This window comes from Triturus cristatus, chromosome 2_1, assembly GCF_964204655.1.
Source record: "Triturus cristatus chromosome 2_1, aTriCri1.1, whole genome shotgun sequence".
Classification (NCBI taxonomy): domain Eukaryota; kingdom Metazoa; phylum Chordata; class Amphibia; order Caudata; family Salamandridae; genus Triturus; species Triturus cristatus.
In genome coordinates, this window is record NC_140581.1 from 93,302,315 (window position 1) to 93,320,719 (window position 18,405).

General features: G+C 50.7%; 1 protein-coding gene across 2 annotated transcripts in view; it reads right to left on the reverse strand.

The window, feature by feature from the left end:
• The window catches only part of LOC146863820 (aldo-keto reductase family 1 member A1-A-like), a 193,475-nt gene that overhangs the window by 110,728 nt on the left and 64,342 nt on the right, over window positions 1-18,405 (reverse strand). For both annotated transcript variants that reach the window (XM_085628243.1, XM_085628236.1), the window contains exons 3-4: window positions 17,260-17,379; window positions 8,167-8,318 (exon numbers count right to left, since the gene is read on the reverse strand). In XM_085628243.1, the coding sequence (XP_085484369.1) occupies window positions 8,167-8,318; window positions 17,260-17,379 (272 nt within the window). The remainder of the gene's footprint in view (window positions 1-8,166; window positions 8,319-17,259; window positions 17,380-18,405) is intronic.

Genomic DNA, 18,405 nt, shown 5'->3' on the forward strand with positions numbered 1-18,405 from the left:
GGTCACAGACCCTTGGCCAATTTGGCACTTGCCGGCCTTAATGGTGAGGCCGGCCCGCTGGAGGGCTTGTAGGACCTCTTGGAGGTGACGGAGGTGGTCGGACCAGTGGCGGCTGTATACAGCGATATCGTCCAGGTAGGCAGCACTGAACTCTTCGAGCCCCGCCAAGACCTGGTTCACAAGGCGTTGAAACGTGGCGGGGGCATTCTTCATGCCAAAGGGCATGACCTTGAATTGATAGTGGCCATCGGGGGTAGAGAAGGCTGACCGCTCCTGAGCCCTGGGTGTGAGGCCGATCTGCCAGTAGCCCGCTGTTAGGTCGAAGATACTAAGGTAGCGGGCGGCTCCCAGCCGGTCGATCAGCTCGTCTGCTCGGGGGATGGGATGAGCGTCGGTCCGGGTGACAGCGTTCAAGCCTCGGTAGTCGACGCAGAATCTCAGTTCAGGTGCGGTGCCGGGGGCAGCGGCTTTGGGAACCAATACAACCGGACTGGCCCAGGGACTGTCCGAGGGCTCGATGACCCCGATCGTGAGCATCTTGGCCACTTCCTCTTGGATGCAGGCCCGTACCCGATCTGGTACGCGGTAGGCCCGGTGTCGGACAGGGGGACTGTCCCCGGTGTCTACGTCGTGCAAACACCAAGGGGTGACCCCGGGGGTGAGGGAGAACAGGGCAGCGAACTGCAGCAGGAGGTTCCGGCAGTCCTGGCGTTGCTCCGAAGTGAGGGCGTCAGAGAGCCGGACCCCGTCCACGGAGCCGTCATTCTCCTGAGTCTTCAGAAGATCCGGGAGGGGTTCGGAGTCTTCCTCTGCCCCACTGTCCGTAGCCATCAGGAGGCTGAGTTCTGAGCGCACAAAGTGTGGTTTGAGTCGGTTGGTGTGGAGGACCCGCAGGGGGTTCCGGGAGGTCCCCATGTCGATGAGGTAAGTGACGGGGCTTTTGCGCTCGACCACTTTGAAGGGCCCCGTCCACTTATCTTGCAAGGCACATGGTTCGGTGGGGGACATCACCCATACCTGCTGACCAGGCTCGAATTCAACGGAGGAGGCGTTGTGATCATACCACCTCTTCATGTCCTCCTGGCTGGCCTCGAGGTTCGCCTTGGCCATCTCCCTGAAGCGCCGGGTCTGGTTTCGTAGGGCCAGGATGTATTTGAAGACGTCTGGAGGGGTTGTTAGGGGGGCCATCTCCCAACCTTCCTTGACTAGGCTGAGGGGCCCTCGCACAGGGTGCCCGTACAGGAGTTCGAAAGGGCTAAAGCCGAGGGACTTCTGGGGAACTTCCCGGTAGGCGAAGAGGAGGCACGGGAGTAGTACATCCCACTGGCGACGGAGGGGCTCTTCCAATCCCCCAATCATCCCCTTGAGAGTGCGGTTAAAACGCTCCACTAGTCCGTTCCCTTGGGGGTGATAGGGGGTCGTGAATCTGTAGGTGACCCCGCATTGTTGCCAGAGGGACTTCATGTATTTGGATATGAAATTTGTGCCTCGGTCGCTGACGACTTCTCTGGGGAAGCCTACCCGGGAGAAGATCCCCATTAGGGCCCGGCCAACCACCGGAGCTGTCACGGTCCGGAGGGGCACCGCCTCGGGGTAGCGGGTGGCATGGTCCACTAGCACTAAGATGAACCTGTGTCCTTGTGCCGTGCGGGGGTCCAGAGGCCCCACAATGTCTATCCCCACCCTCTCGAACGGGGTGGTGACCACAGGGAAGGGTTGCAGAGGGGCTTTCAGCTTCCGACCACTCTTCCCGCTGGCTTGGCATGTGGGGCAAGATCGGCAGTGGTTCAGGACGTCATTCCTCATTTTTGGCCAGAAAAAGTGAGTCACTAGGCGACTGTACGTTTTGTCCTGGCCCAGGTGTCAAGCCAGGGGGACATCGTGGGCTAAGTTGAGCAGAAAGTCTCTGAAGCGGAGAGGTACCACCAGAACTCGACCGGCCCCCAGCTCGGCGATTCTTTGCTCGCTGTAGAGCAGGTCGTTATCCCAGTAGACCCAGTGAGTTCCGGTGGCGTCCCCTGCGTTTTGGGCGCTGGCTTGTTGGCGGAGTCCCTCGAGGGAGGGACAGGTCTTTTGCTCCTGGCGGAACTGTTCTTGGGTGGGCCCCCCTTCCTGACGCCACTGAGCCAGATCCGGAAGGTCCTGGGGTTGCGCGTCCTCTTCGGTCGTCGGGTCCGGGAGGCCGGCCTCGCCGTTGCCTTCTACTGGGGCGACCGGGGGCGGAGGTGCTGGCCATTCGGGTTCTTCTGATCGGGGGGCGGCACGGGCGGCCATGGACCGGGTGGTTATGCAGGCCCAGTCCGGGAGGCCCAGCATCCCCAGGTGCTCTCTTCTCTCGACGGTGGCCCACGGGGAACTCTCGAGATCATTCCCCAGGAGGCAGTCCACGGGGGCATCGTCCCGGACCGTCACTTTCAGCAGGCCGGAGACCCCTCCCCATTCGAATGGGACGCAGGACATTTTACACATACTCTCAGAGTTGTCTGCCGAGCGGACGGGGCAGAGAATGTTCGGCAGGATCTGCTCGGGCTTCACCAGGTGACAGCGGACGGCCGTCACACTGGCGCCTGTGTCACGCAAGGCCTCGGCTCGCTGTCCATTAATGGTCACCCACTGACCGTATTTCCTGGTGTTAGCGGGTAGGGGAGCCCGCGGGACCATGTCTCTTCCCCCTAAGCACGCCAGGACCATGGCGGCCGGTTCCCACCCTTGCTGGGCCGGCTCATACTCTTCGGGTTCCTCCGATAATCGCTCTTCCCCCAGGGCGGCGGCCGCTACCTGGCGGGGCTTGGGTGTTTGGTTTAGCGGGCAGCTCGGGTCATTGGCGTAGTGGCCTAGTCGCTGGCACCGGTGGCACGTGACGTTGGCTCGGAACCCGGGCCGCAACGGGGGGTTGCCCCGGCCGGCCGGAGGCGGGGTGCTGGCCACGGGTGTTGCTGGCAAGGCGTCTCTCCCTCGACCCTGGCCCCCTCCTCCTCCCCGAGGACGGTGCTGGCCTTGGCTGCTTCTGTTCTGGTCGTGTGGCCCTTTCCGGCCCACTCGGGTGCTTTCCCATCGGTCAGCTTCGGCGGCGAGCTGCCGGGGGTCAGTCAGCTTACTGTCGAGGAGGTGCTGCCTGAGCTCGACGAAACAGTTGTTTGACAGGTGCTCCCATACCATAAGGTTGAAGAGTTGTTCGTAGGTGGTGACCTGACTCCCCTTGATCCAACCCTCGAAGGCACGGCTGAAATAGTTCACGTATTCTACCCAAGTTGTACCTGGGATCCGGGTGCAATCTCTGAACCTCTGGCGGTACATCTCGGGTGTGAGGCCGTAGCGGGTGAGGAGGGCAGCCTTCATGTGGTCGTAGGACGACATTTGGTGATCTGGGAGCTGCAGTAGGGCATCGCGACCCTCGTTGATAAACCTCCCCCAAAGCCCGGCTCCCCAATCACTCCGGTCGATCCGGTGGGAGGTCATGGCGATCTCATAGGCTTTAAACCATTGCTGTATGTCGTCTTCTCGGACATATTCGCGGACAACATCCTTGGGGATATGGACTTTTTTCTCAATTGGCCCCGGGGTGTGTGGTCGCTCAGGCACCCCCAGTTCCTTATTCTGTTTTCGCAGTTCTATCTCCGCTAGTCGGCGCTCGTGCTCGAGCGTTATTTTTTTCTCCTCCAGCTCTCTCTGTCTCTGCTTCTCTTCTCGTTCATCTCGGAGCCGCATGTGCTCGAGGTTGAGTTTCTGTTCAGCTAACTTGAGTTCCCCATCCATCTTGAGTCGTGCCATCTCCAACTCGTGTAATCTGATTCTGTCTCTTTCTCGGATCTCCTCCTGTGAGAGGCCCGTTCCCCGCTCCTCGGGAGCCGTGGCGTTCCCCTCTGGTGTGATGCTGTTTTGATCTGGTGTGACGCTGCTTTGGTCGGAGGATCCTGCGACCCCAGTTTCTGTCCATGACTCAAGGGCGCGCTTTAGATCATCCTTGGTACTTAGGCCGGTGGTAGCAATGCCAAGTTCTATGCAAAATTGTCTCAGTTCGCGGTGGTTGTATTCTTCTAATTTCTCCATTTGGAATTTCTCGGCGGGGCTGCTATCTTTGGTCGACATCGTGTTTTTTTCGTGGGGTGAGCTACTCTCTGTACGATTACGCGTTGATTCGGATCGCGCCGCTGGCCACCAATGTTAGAAAAGGTAGACGGACCGGGAGGGCCGGCCGGGGTCAGGAGGAGAGGTCTCCGGGGAGAACCGTCTCCAGCGATCGTACAGACAAGTAACTTCTCCCCCACAGACAGATACCACACACGGATAAGGTTCAGTGTTCTTTATAAGCACTTCTTAAGGTACGGTTGAATGGTACAAGGAGGTCTGGACTCAGGGGTCCCCTCGATTCGAGTCTCGCAAGGTAGGAAAGGGGGTAGCGGGACAGTCTGTTTACCAGTCAGGTAGTTCGGATGAGATGATGAGCTCACAATCCTCGAGCTTGGTGTTTAGGTGGTACGGGCCGCGGCAGCGCCAGCAGGTCCCGGTGATGATGATCGTTACAACGGGCCGCGGCAGCGCCAGCAGGTCCCAGGAAGATGGACGATGTACGGTCCGCGGCAGCGCCAGCAGGTCCCGGTGAAGATGGTTGTTACAACGGGCCGCGGCAGCGCCAGCAGGTCCCAGGAAGATGGTCGATGTACGGTCCGCGGCAGCAGGTCCCGGTGAAGATGGTTGTTACAACGGGCCGCGGCAGCGCCAGCAGGTCCCAGGAAGATGGTCGATGTACGGTCCGCGGCAGCGCCAGCAGGTCCCGGTGAGGATGGAGGTTGCAGAAGGCCGCGGCAGCGCCAGCAGGCAGGACGATGGGTCACAAGAGCGGGCTACGGCAGCGCCAGTAGACCGTCAAGGCTGAGTTCACTCGGTGTCTCTCGACTCCAGGATACAACTGCCTTCCTGCTCCGGAGCTGCCCCAGTTATAGGGCTGGTGCCCTTTGATGTCCGGACCCTCGCACTTGGAGGTCGGAGGGTCCGGGATGAAGGTGTCCAGACACCCAGCAGGGGGTGGAGCCAGTGCCTGGGGGAGCTGGGGGCGATCGGCACCTGGCGAGGGGGAGCCTTTGACACCTCGTTCTCCCATTGACCTGCCAAGTGATCCGCTCACCTCCTGGGTGGATGGTGGTGCCGGGATGTCGGGGCCGGCCAGGCCCGGGGTTGGGGTCGGGGTGAGGCCACGCGGCCGCGTGGTGCAGGGCCCAAGATGGAGGCTTGACCCGGCCGGGGAAGCCGGTGGGGCTGGACCCCGTGATGAGTAGTGGTCCGAGGGCAGAAGATCCGTCGGGAGACGGGGTACAGGTGCTTGTCGCGGGGGTATGCCTGGTGGGCCGGAGCTCGGGCCCTGTCGTGCGGGGAGGGAGCAAGCCCTCTGTGTGGCCTGTCCAACACATACCTGCTCTGCCACAGTGTAAGACGGGCCTTACATACCTGCTCTATCGCAGTGTAAGACGGGCCTTACACACAGTGGCAGCCGCCACAAACAAAGGGTGGTTCGGTGGAAGGGCAGAATGCGGAAGGAGGAGCACGCAGAGGGGGGGTTGTTAGAATATATAAAAATAAAAGAACTTACCTGAAGCTGCAGGTCGCCTGCTGCGTCGTGCTTCCTCTTCTCTTCCTGGTCCCGGTAGCCCCTGAGACAGACTCCCATCCAATCCCCGCGCTGCTCTCCTTCAAGGACAGCAGTGCGGAGATTGGCCTGAAAAGACGCTCCGCTCAGGCCAGGGAGTCTGTGGGGGGTTTCTCTAGCCAGCTGTTTAATGTAGCCGGGCTGGAGAAACTTAAGTGTGCATGTGTGTTTGGTCGGCCTGAGAAGGCTGGACAAACACATATGCGCACTTAGGGAGTAAACATAGCACTCCTCCTCCCGTGCCCCACCCTGCGTCTATCTGCACAAGCTGTCTCGGAGCCAGAAAATGAAAAATAAAACAATGCTAGAACATTGTTTTATTTTTCTTATGCTGGCTCTGAGCCAGGCAGTGGGGTGACGCTCCTCCGCCATTGTGGAAGAGCCACCACTGCTTACATACCCGCTCCATCACAGTGTAAGATGAACCTAACATACCTGCCCTATCAATGTATGATGAACCTTCCATACCTGCCCTATCAATGTAAGATGAACCTTACATACCTGCCCTATCAGTGTAAGACAGGATTACATATCTGCTTTAGTTCAGTATATGGTGGGCCGTACAAACCTGCTCTATCTCATCGTATGAAGAGGTTTACATACCTGTTCTATCTCGGTGTATGCTGGGCATTATACACCTGCCCTATGACAGTGTAAGACGGGCCTTACATACCTGCTCTGTCACAGTGTAAGATGAACCTTACATACCTGCTCTATTGCAGTGTAAGACAAGCCTTACATACCTGCTCTGTCACAGTGTAAGACGGGCCTTACATACCTGCTCTATTGCAGTGTAAGACAAGCCTTACATACCTGCTCTGTCACAGTGTAAGACGGGTCTTACATACCTGCTCTATTGCAGTGTAAGACAAGCCTTACATACCTGCTCTATCACAGTGTAAGACGGACTTTACATACCTGCTCTATCACAGTGGATCACATGCTTCACAGACTCGCTCTGTACCATATGATCATGCGTACTATTGGTCTTCCAGTCATCCTGGCGGATCCTGAAGGTATCTACGGTACAAGGCAATCAAACTACTTGTCAGTAGCACTGCTGGTCCAGTGAAGGCTTCAATGTGTACACGTCAGACCTTCCAGTATTTATATTGATCTGTAGGAAATCTATGTCCTCTCACTTCATCTGAAGGGATGCCATGTGCTTGGCCACTTCCAACAAAGAGGATATGTTGGTCTGGCGCTGCTTATCCAGCTTGGATCCCTGCAAGCCTGTCTTTGGGAATAATAAGAGATATCCCCACAGGGACAGCCCCCTCGGTACAAGCCATGCATACCCACAGCGGTGACTCCAAAAGCCAGGAAAGGCTTGCCTAGTCCAAAGAAAGCCGGTTGGCAGAAGGATGGTCCCCTGTGGCACAGAGCCCCACAGCCGTGCAGCAGCGACAGAGAGTGCCTTTTTTTTAGAATATTTGCTATGACTGTCTGTAAAAATATCAAACTGCTGCAACTCTATGCTGTGAGCCAATCTGGAGCCCTAAGTGCCTCTCAACCCCTCCACCAAATAATGCCCCACCAAGTTGTGCTGCAGCCTTGGAGTAATGCAGCATGTTTGAGATAGCATGGAAATGAAATGTGGAAGCCAGCTGAGTAAAAGCATAAAATAGATGAAGCGCTGCAGCGGAGGGACTGACACCACCCAGCAAAGCAAAGAAAGAGTCAAGGAAGGAAGACTATTTAAGAGACCCTTTTTACTTTAATCCTTGAATGGTGACCTCTAGACGGTATGGATGACAAAAAGTTCCCTTTTTTCTCTAAAGAGAAGGCTGGAATGGCACTGATGATGTTGAAAGTTAAGGCAATAGTTGGAAAAAAGCCAAAAGAAAGAACTGCAGGTAGAAAGATGGGGAAAGTCCCAAGTGAGCAAAGAAAGTCACAATTGAGCCCAAGATCCCAAAAAGGAGGAAATGAAGTAGAAAAGAAACTCTATATTATAAGGTTTCAGTATGAGTCACATAAGTGAATTCCAGTCCTTTAAGGCCTCAAGACCTATTCATGCTACAAATGTGGATTAGTGGCAGCACCCTCAGATTAAGGAGGAAGGTGACTGGTGTAAGGCGGTGTCAAACCCAACACCCCGTAGATGCTCAGCAGCAGAGGCGCTAGACCAGAATGAACCTATGGGAGCCCTATGGAGAACTGGAAAATGATCATCATATGTGAAGGGAGCACTTGAATGAACTGACTCTGCGGGAGAAGGACACTTGCATCTCATGGACCGAATTCAGACAACGTGTGGAGACTATGGGAAGGAGAGGCCCAAGGCAGACCGGGTCGAAGGTCACTGAGACATCAAGGAGCCCTAGTCGGCAGCTACCACCAGCAGCAAGCAGGCGTACGGCTTCGTCCACCACATTAATGGTTACCATCCTGGTCACCAACTATACGGCCATAGAAAATCTATAGGCAATTGGAAGTTAAAGTTCATGAGCAGTGAGAAGTCTTGAGGCAGTTCAAGTGATATGATAGAGTTGTTGAATTTTGTGACATGTGATACTTACTTGAAGGCAAGAGGCCAGTGCATGAGATACAGGTCCAGGTACTGCAGTTGGAGCTTCTGCAGGGAGACTCGACAGGATGGCTCAACATCCTCTGGGTGATGTTTGGTGTTCCACAACTTGGACACAATAAACACATCCTCTCGCTTCAATGACTGCAAGTGATAAAGATGCACAGACGCTATTAGGGAACAGTAGGAGACAATGTGATCAACCTTTCCAGACGTGGGAGAAGAAGAAAGATCACAATTAACTATCTTAATTATCTCTAACTTGTTTACGTCATGATGTAACAGAAATGCATCAAATGGTCGAAGCACTACTGAAATCAGTTTTACAATTCATGCTTCAACTCACCTTTGTTTAGAAACCCCCTGTGATATTGGTCTCACCATGAAACCATTGGAATCAAATATGCTTGGATCAGTCTACAATTATATTTTACATGATAGTTTATTGTCTTCATTAAATAACTGAGCAGAGTCTGACTGACTAGTTCATAATAATGTGTCTTAATCTTTACTTATATGTACAGTCTGAAAAAATTGGATATTTAGCAAACCAAGAAAAAGCATGCATGAAACTTTCAACCGATCACAAAATCCATTGAGTTCAAATGTGCAAAAGAAGATTTATTTTTCTTTCTACACAGAGAAAACTCCAACATCTCCATGACATATTTGCATTACTGTCTTGGAATGTTTATTTAAAACATAATAAATATTATAAAACTCACAAATTATCATGTTTGAAATTACTTCACCACCAATACATTACTATATAGTCAAGACCTGATCAGAGTTTCTAGTCCTAATATTGGTTCTCCTGGCTATGAACCCTCCCTCCTTCTGAGCATGAATACATTATGCAGAGTCTGCTATATAACGCAGCGAAGGATGAGGTGGAAGAGGTTAGCGGAGTGAGCTGAAGGTCCTAGGTGCTCTTATCTGAGGTCATTTAATGATGAAGGTGGACAGTGTGGTAACAAATCATGTAGAGATGTGTGGTATCCCAGGCACTGGCCTTTGGAGCAGGGAGTCTCCGTTGCATTCAGTCAGTCCAGGATTTCTTTTGGATGTGGACATTTCTTGCACTATTGCACAATATGGAGCTGCAGTTTTCTATAGATGACCGGCAGATATGAGGAGCTGAAGCTATGGATGCTTTGAATCGGGCTTGGTCAACTAGACGTAGAACTCGCTTTTCATGTGATCCTCCCTAACAAGTTTCAAGTTCCTGGAGTGATCTGTCTTGTGTCAGACATAATGTAGATAATAAACTCCTGCTTACAGGCCTTATTGTTGAAAAACAAACAAGTATTTGCCAAACATGTCAGAGAGATCCTCGCCTACATGGTGAGGATATCTAAGTGTGGCGACCAGGTTACGTCGGGAAGGTGGAGGTGATGGCCAACTCTCAATACTGAAAATGACTCCCTTAGTGTTGTCGGGGCAGTTTAGGTTTTTAGGCATCATGTAATGTACACAGACTTAAGTTTAAAAAAAAAAAAGCTTTTATCATTATCTGCAGCAGAATATTACACTGCTATTAGAACAAGCACTGGCAATGTCAATAGGTCTGACTTTAAAGCAATGTTGTATGGTAATGTGAAGCATTACAAGTAAATTGCATGTGTTTGTATTTGTATTTGTGTGGAAGCAAAGAACTGTAGGATAACATTGGTGTAGGCTGAAAGGTCCGGTGACAGTTGCACTTCTGGTCTACTGGTCTACGGGGCTAAGGGGATTGCCTACGCAGGTGACACCCAGCTGCTGTTCACCTGGAAAAGGAGGAGGACTCTGTTTTCCTTTGTTCAGCGCTGCTTGTCTTCGGTTTTTGAGTGTCTTGCTGCCGCGCATATCAAATATAACGAAGACAAGTCAGAGATTCTCCTCTACGGTAAATTCCCCCCTGGCTTCAGAGATTCGATCTGGCCTCCTGGGTTCCCCTTACCAACTTCCAATGGAAAATCCGAGAAGAACCTGGGAGAGTGGTTTGAGGATAGCCTTTCCTTTTCCACCCAGGTAAAGAAACTCTCAGGCAGCTGCTTTGGCCTCCTTAAAACATTAAGGAGCGTTCTTCCTCTTCTCCCTAGGCCTGCTAAAGAGTCAGTCATTCGTGCCTTGATCCTTTCCCGCTTGGATTACGCCACCGCCTTGTACGTGGGCATCCCGGGATTTTCTTTGACTAGACTCGAGGTCATCCAGAATGCGGCCGCCAGGCTTCTTCTCAAATCTCCTAGAGAAGTAGCGTGCGCGAATATTTTTGCTCACTCCACTGGCTTCCCGTGGCTAATCGGGTAAAATTCAAATCCCTTGTTATCGCCCATCGTGCCCTCCATGGTCATGGCCCCGCCTATTTGCAGAAGCGGTTTTCCTTCTATGTCCCATTGAGACAACTACATTCATCAGCACTTCTTTTAGTGAAAGTGCCCCGCTTCATTCGCAACAAGATGGGCGGCTGCTCCCTGGTCGTGAAGGCTGCCCAGGCATGGAATGCCCTTCCGTTTCCACTGCGCAACACCCAAGACCCGTTGGCCTTTAAGAAACTTTTAAAAACCTATCTCTTCCCCTCGTGACAGCTCGGTGACTCCTCTTGGACTCGCGCCGGAACACTGCTCCGAGTATCTATGCGAGTTATAAGAGTATATAACATAACATAACATAAAGTCAAATGTATTCTAGTAGCGAGGCCTCCATTGATGTGGTACAAGCAGGTCGAAAAGTCTAATTTCATTGATAACTTTTGTTGAAATATTATTTTATCTTGTATGTGGGAGTGACTAGGCCTCGCCACCAGCGGCGTAGTAGGGGGGGCGGTGGGGCCGGTCTGCCCCAGGTGGCACTATTTTGAGGGCGGCAGCTGCACAGCACTGGCCCGTGGCAGCGGCCTTTATAATTTATTTGGGTACACTGACTGACGCTACGGTCAGTCAGTGTACCCAAATAAACTATAAAGGCCGCCGCAACGGGTCAGTGCTGCGCGGCTGCTGTTTGAAGTGCAGGGGCTGCGCACCTGCTTGCCTAAAGCAAGAAATGCTGCCTGCAGCGCACACGCACCACCACCTAGCTTAGTGGTGGTGCGGTGCATGACGTTCCTTCGCGTTTGTGGTTGTCTGTGGATCCCGTGTCCGTGACGTCCGTCCCAGGGCCGTGAATCTTGTAGTGCGTGAGCGCTACCAATGACGGCCCTGGGCATCATTTTTGGCCAGCCCTCACGCCTGAGAACGTAGCGTTGTAGCAGTGACGCGTCATGGCCCGTGAGGGACTTTCACTTCTTGCCGCGCACGGGATGTTAACTTCACTTCAACTGTTGTCTAGTTACTCCTGTAGGAAATGTGTGGTAGTGTTTGGGGTGAATGAGCACTTGACATCCAAAGGAGCTAGTTCTCTTTTGTGAATAATGGCTGGTTAGATACAAAGCCTGAGGTGTGCGTGTGCCCAGGATGAAGGCGGTTTGGTATCACATTTTATAGGTGAAAGCTGTTTGGTGCCATGAAAAGGAACGGTTCGGTTTCCAGAGCAGCGGGTTTTCAAGTTGGAGTTTTTGTTTTTCCAGAAACAGTGTCCTTTTATAGTCGATAATGGGACAACATTTGGTGCCTGCGTCTGTTTGATACCGGATTGGAGGTTATTGTCTTCCAGGAGTGTATGGCTAGAGTTGTCTGTGGTAGGAGTCTGCGACCTTTCACACCCCGGAGTTGGAGCTGCTACACCTCTCAAAAAAGGCAGAGGAGGTTGTTCTCTTCCAGGACAGACTTCCAGAAGTGTGCTATTGTGACAACCAGCCCCAAGATCTCCAACCCAACCCTGGTGTGTGTCATGTTACCTATTGCTTCAATATTATGGAACTTGCTTGTAGCCATTGTGGCTTTTGGAGCAAAAGCTTCCGACTATAGTCTGTCCATCTTAATGCTACATGACTCTATGGTCTTGCTGTGCATGGTGTCACCTCCATCTTGGCCTGTGGCGCCAGATGTCTGAACCAATGCCAGGACAAAGATATGAAGTATCAGTCACCTTGTTATCAGCCAGCAACACCTGCTGTAAAGTGATATTTGGCTGCAGGTGTGTCAGGTTTAACTTATGCAATACCCTCTGCGTCAGCAGGCATCGAGCCAATGGCTAGCTCACAACCTGAAAATCTGCCATCGGGGACGGACTGGATTTATAGGAATTCTGCAGGTTTCACTCTTTATCCTGAGGCTCATAAGAGTTAACTGAGCTGAGGTGGTCTGGGTCCACAAAGGCATTCAATTGGCGGCTGCCTCCTCCTTTCTCCTTGTGTGATGAGTTAGTAGTTAGCGGGCAAAAATGGGCAGGTTCCTCACCCCGGTGTTAAGATCCATCTTTGAAATTAGAATTGCCTCCAATGGGAAAGAAGGAGGGCACATCCACCCTTCTACCAAAGCTGTCTCGACTAAAAAAAGGGGAAAATGACTGACCAGTCATCCCATCAACCAAGAAGCCTGACCCAATGGTGGACACTCTGGCAGCAAATGGAGGCGTGGGGCGGCTTCACATGCTCATGCCATATTGCTGCCTGGAAGAAGTGCGGAGGCCAGCTCTGACATACCAGTCTATTGCACAATTACCGTCCTATCAACTTCATAGCCGAGGCTGAGACTCTTCTCTTCAACGCTAAATGCCTATCTTAACTGGATCAGGGTGGAGGCAGATTTGAGGTGGTGACACCGGTGCCACTGCACTGGGCGCTGACTTAAGGGAGTGCTGTGTTTTCAAATACGTTGTGAATGTAAAAGTACCTGCTGCAGTTTCTTTGCCTCCAGTGATTTCCAGGCAACAATAAAAATGTCAAGATAACTCTGGTGATTAATGTGCCTGCTGGAGGGAGGTTGGAGCTTTGTCTACAGGCAGTTTTGACTCATAAGGTAGCTCAGAGGGTTAATATGCCTGCTATAAGCAATATGCACTATGCAGATCACAGAAGTGCATAGAATGTAAATAGTTCAGTAGGTTACTGATTTTGTCACAGAGATCCTTTTGTTACTTGCAGATTATAAAATAAAGTCCTAATATAGAAACATTACCTATTAACCACCATCAAAAGCAGCATGCCAGACTGCAAGGCATAGATTAGAACATTATGTTTTCGTATCCAGTCTTTTACTATTCTTATGTTGCAAAAAGGGTTCATTTGGGTAGCAATCAATTCTTATTAGTAAAGAACCCCCAACCATGGTGCTACGTTGTAAAGTTTGTGCTTCTCCAGACCAAGCACTCATAAACTATCCTGCCTTCCAGTTTGGATGACACGTGACTCCTACACCTGGTTGTCCGCTGTCTTATGTAACATTTCCTATGCATTGATTCACACATCAGTATGATTCATTGTGTAATATGTATGTGATGTAAAATGCTTTGATACCTTACACTAGCATGAGTGGCGCTATAAAGCAAAAATGCATGTGCGAGAGAGTGGTTAAGGAGACTTGAGGGGCACTGTTAAGGATTGTAATGAGGGAATCCGTAGCAAAGGAGATCATGGGGGTGGGAAGGGGGGGAGGGGGCGTCAACAAACTCTGTCGCACTGGGTGCCACCAGCATCAAAGCCGGCCCTGGAGGAATAGTCTTATTTTCATGTTTGTGATGAGACAACAGGACGACAAAAATGCATTTAACTTGTGACACCATTTTAGTCAGGCAGTTTTTCTGCCTCAAACTATTATACACAATATCTTAAGGGTATATTAAGCCGATACAAACTAAGTGCAGGAGTAGAAAAGTACTCTTTAGTTATGGAAAGATATGCATTTCATGATGATAATGTTGTTATTCACCACGTCTTATAATTAGTCTAGATTTGCTTTAGCCTTTCATTCAACTATTTGATAAATATTTATGCTTCATGGAGAAACAAGATACGCACCCTTTTGTTTGGCCGCTCTATTTGTCTTACAGAACCTCTTCTTTGATAAGACACATCCATGGAGTTTAAAAAGAGTTCAGACTTTGTTTGGTGATAGTGGGGCAATCAGTTTTTGCATACGACCCACAACCTTTATCTTGCACCAATTAGGTGTTGCGTTGAACGTGCAACTATTTATCTGAGAGCCTAATATCGGTGCAAGTATAGAAGTATCTCACCAACCAACAAGATGGTCAGGGTGACTTTTTTAGTGAGGTCTTGTAAATTTAACCAAATCAGCACACCCTAAAACCAGTTCTCTACAATCGCAGCTTATGCCTAGAGGAGTAGGTGTTCGTGCCACAGAAGCTGGGCACGTGATGTGGTAGGTGGCTTGATTATGACCAGAGGACAGAGGTCCTCCACCAGCTGTGATGTCATAAGTGAGATGTCATGGACGGGGCAGCTAGGGGACAGGGGTCATGCACAAGCTGTGATGTTATGAGTGAGATGTCACAAACAGAGTAGGTAGAACTGATGTAAGTTTCAGGTTTCCTTCTGCTTTTCCTTCAGCGGCGTAGCTGGGTGGGGGTGGTCCCTGGACCGTGTCATGTATGTGCATGCAACTTGCATGATCGAGGTAACTATTAGCGGCGATACTACGTGTCTCTCGGACCTCTTTCAACTGCTCGCCGTTCATTTTTCCCCAGCAAGCCCCCCCCACTCCCCGCCCCCCCCCTCCCCAGGGCAGCAATCTGAGGGATAGCACCAGGCGCCACAAGCTCTAGCTATGCCATTGCTCACCAGCAACCTAACTTTTGATGGTTTTCTCCGTTATGGGATGTTTGCTTTGCTTATTTAAAAGCATTATGTTTTATCCACTTTCCACGTCCAGATAAATGCCTGCCTCCAGCATACGGTCTTTAAAATGACTTTAATTGGTTTGCCTTCTGAAGGGTTTGGTCCTACTTGGGGTCATATATGGCAGAGCACTCTTGTTTTTGGATGCAGCTGTGAGTTGCTTACACAGTCCACATTTTGAGGTCTGGGCTGTGGTACAGGTTTAGCTGTCTCCCCAGAGTGGTTGTAAATAATAAACAGTACACATATTACACAAACAGGTGGCTCTTTGTCACAATCTCCATTTACTACGGTGGTCGGTATTATGCAGAGTGGAAAAGAAGATACAAACGTACATACCCACACACCACGATGTACCGCCATTACAACATATACACATGAAGTAGCACCGAACAGTTGGCTTAACCAATGCTTTTTTGACAATGTAAGTGTAACTTTTGGATGGGAAAGATCAATCGTAACCTTTGAGAATATTAAAGAAAATAATATAAAAGCTCGTGGAAATTCATTATCTTTCCAATAGAAACAGCCATGTCCCGCCCTGCCCTAATATTGTGTTTAGGACTGCAGTAACTCTAGTGTACTTACTTGCAGGTTTTCTGTAGTTGTAAATCCCATCTGCCTGTTCAGATGTCCACAAGCAGAGATTCTCTAAATTATGATCTGCCCTTTGGGCCAGTAGATGGCACAGTGTTCTTGGCTCCACTGAACTAGTTGCACAAAAGGTTTCGTGAATTGTATTCTTGCATCTCGCTGCAGTGCAATTCTCTTTAAAGTCTTGTCACCCCCCAGGATCGGCTTCCCCTCTCTAAAGAACATGTGTGACTCTTCCCTGGCTCTGACCAGGTCTCATACAGCAGCTCCACTGCCTCAAACGGGTCACACTGGCAAATGATGTGGTTTTGGTTCCTCTGGTCACCGTTGTTGTGAAAAAAAGCCCTGCCAGTGTTGAGATATGTTGAGCTTTTCTGGCAGATTATGTACCTTTCCCTCCATCTTTGAGGCTGCCGGAAGTGCTCCATGAAGGTTCGGCTTACGCACCAGCCTTTGCAGGGCTTGGATGAACCACACCCCTAGAAGAGGATGACTGCTGTCCCCTCTCCGAGCTCTGGGAGACTATTGGTTGCCAGCAAATTACAGGCAGGCAGGAGCCCAGGGTTTGACCTGTACCATTGAAGATGGTCAGCTTCCATGTTTTTGAACCCTGAGCAGAGTTCTGCTCTGCCCTCACTCCCTGCAGCTAACCAGGCGTTGAGGCAACAGAAGCCTGCTGGAACCACAAGAGCTGCTGGCTCCTGAAAGACCAAGCCGTGGAATGCCCAGGGATAGCCCACTACACTGGAGGAACCTCAGTGGATGGTGAAGGTGCACTGTGAAGGTGAGGCAGCTAAATGTTTGAAGGCTGCATGGGAATAGGGGCAGCTTTCTAGAGAGCCCTTGGAACTTTCTATTCACAATGAGAAGCGAGAGAAGAGGAATCCTAGGTACGTTCTACCAAATATGATCACAAACACGTAAGGGCAGCTGGGATAAACTTACCAGAAAGGACAGTCATGGGGGAATCCAAAGATTTTAGAGTAGAATCATCACCCACTTAAAAGTGGCATGCTCCATCATTGGCACCTACCCACACCCGGGTATGATGGTACCACCAGGGTGGACTCAACCAAAAAAAGGTTGGGAGATCTTATATAAATCATAGCTGGATATGTGGCAGTAATCCAGTAGGTAAGAGTACCCTTGAAACAGGACACTGGTGCTAGACTGAGGCTAGCTGCCCACATTACCACATGAACATTGTTTTCAGCTGCCTCCCTAGATACCCGTAGTAGGGCGCTTTGCAGTCAAGAAGTCGGTGTAATATCTGATGTCCCTATTCAACTGGCCTGGAGTAGAAGTTTTGAAGGACCCACCTGACTGGCCACAAGAGCCATACATCAGTCAATGTGTCTCCTTGTACTCTATCTGCCTTTCTCTCTTTCGCTCAGGCTCAAAGTCTGATGGTCTAAAATAAGTGCTGATACCCAACAGTGAGAGCCCATGCCCACCGCTTTGAAACCAAAATGCAAACTGAATACTGTCCTTTACTCCTATACCATCTGTCGCATTGACCTAGTTATCTTCACCTATAGCAAGCACTACCTATTATCCAACTAAAACAACCAGAGATCACACTCTGGTCTGTGATGGAATCGTCAAGACCATGGCACGGAGGTACCAGAACTCCACCCACACTGCAGGGCGTACTAATGCAAGACCATGTACTGTACAAATGTCTATAACATAAAATAACACAGCATAGAGACGTATGGATCCCACCAATCTGCAATAGTTCACCAGCTTCAGATTGACAGATGCACTATTTACCTTCGATGGTCCCACACTCTCCACCAAGGCGTCCCCCACTTCTTGCTCGTTACCGTAGGCAAATGCGCAGTCAATGTGGCGATAACCGACTTCCAAAGCATGGAGCACTGCAGCTTTCACCTGGAATGCACAGAGGAGGTGGTAAGCTGTGGAATGCAACTCTGCTCCAGGTAAATTGTCTTCAGATTGTGTGTCTTGGTTTTATAACTTGTTTGGATGGATGTTTCCACAAGAGAGCTTGACTTGTGCCAAATTACAGTTAAAGTTCGTTCACACTCATGGATTCCTCGATAGTGAATTAAAATCTCACAGGACGCATCTGCTGCAATCTGTGGACCATGAAATCCCAAGAAAGCCAACTGGGACACCTTTCAGAGGCTGGTATACTGAGCGCCATTACATTAGGGAATGAGACCATCTGTCTTACATTCTTCTTTATAGAGGACAAAACGCTACATAAAGAAGCTGTTGCAGGGCCATTGACAGTGTGTCACTCTTTCCGGTTCTGGGTGCTCTTCTAAGGTGACCTTTATTAATCCCACCAATGGATGCACTCATAGATGGCTTCCTTCTGATCTGGTTGTCTATAAGCCTCTTAAGCAATGGAAGGAAAGGGAAAGGATGAGAACCATGAGGACATAAAAGGCCTGCATCAATGTGAGGGTGTGGGAGGGAAAAGGCATGCAGATAGGAAGCACAATGCGTCAAGGATCTTGATGTGACGCGGTTTAAAGTGACAGTGCCACAGAGATGCAGGGATCAAGAGACATGGGGCAAAACAGATATGAGGGTGCAGAATGCAGGAGGGAAAGGTTTGAGACATTAGGGTGAATGAGGGTTCAGGGAAGGATACATAAGTTCTGTAACTTTCCCCCTGCTGCCTGTAGACTCCTTCAAACTATAGACCCCACCACCTGTGGTTCCCGTGCCCAGGAACCTCAGCCCACCACACACAGATCTGCTGCGGCTCTCCAGTTACCAACCCATGGCTCCTACAACTACTCCTTGGGAGTCAGATTGAAGCCCACATTTGCTGCATTCTCTTCCTGACACCGGTGACCTGCAGAGCGCTCCACTCACGATATTACCATGTAACGTCAGTGGAAGGCACCTCCATGCCAGGCCCACAGCCTGAGACTCGGCCCC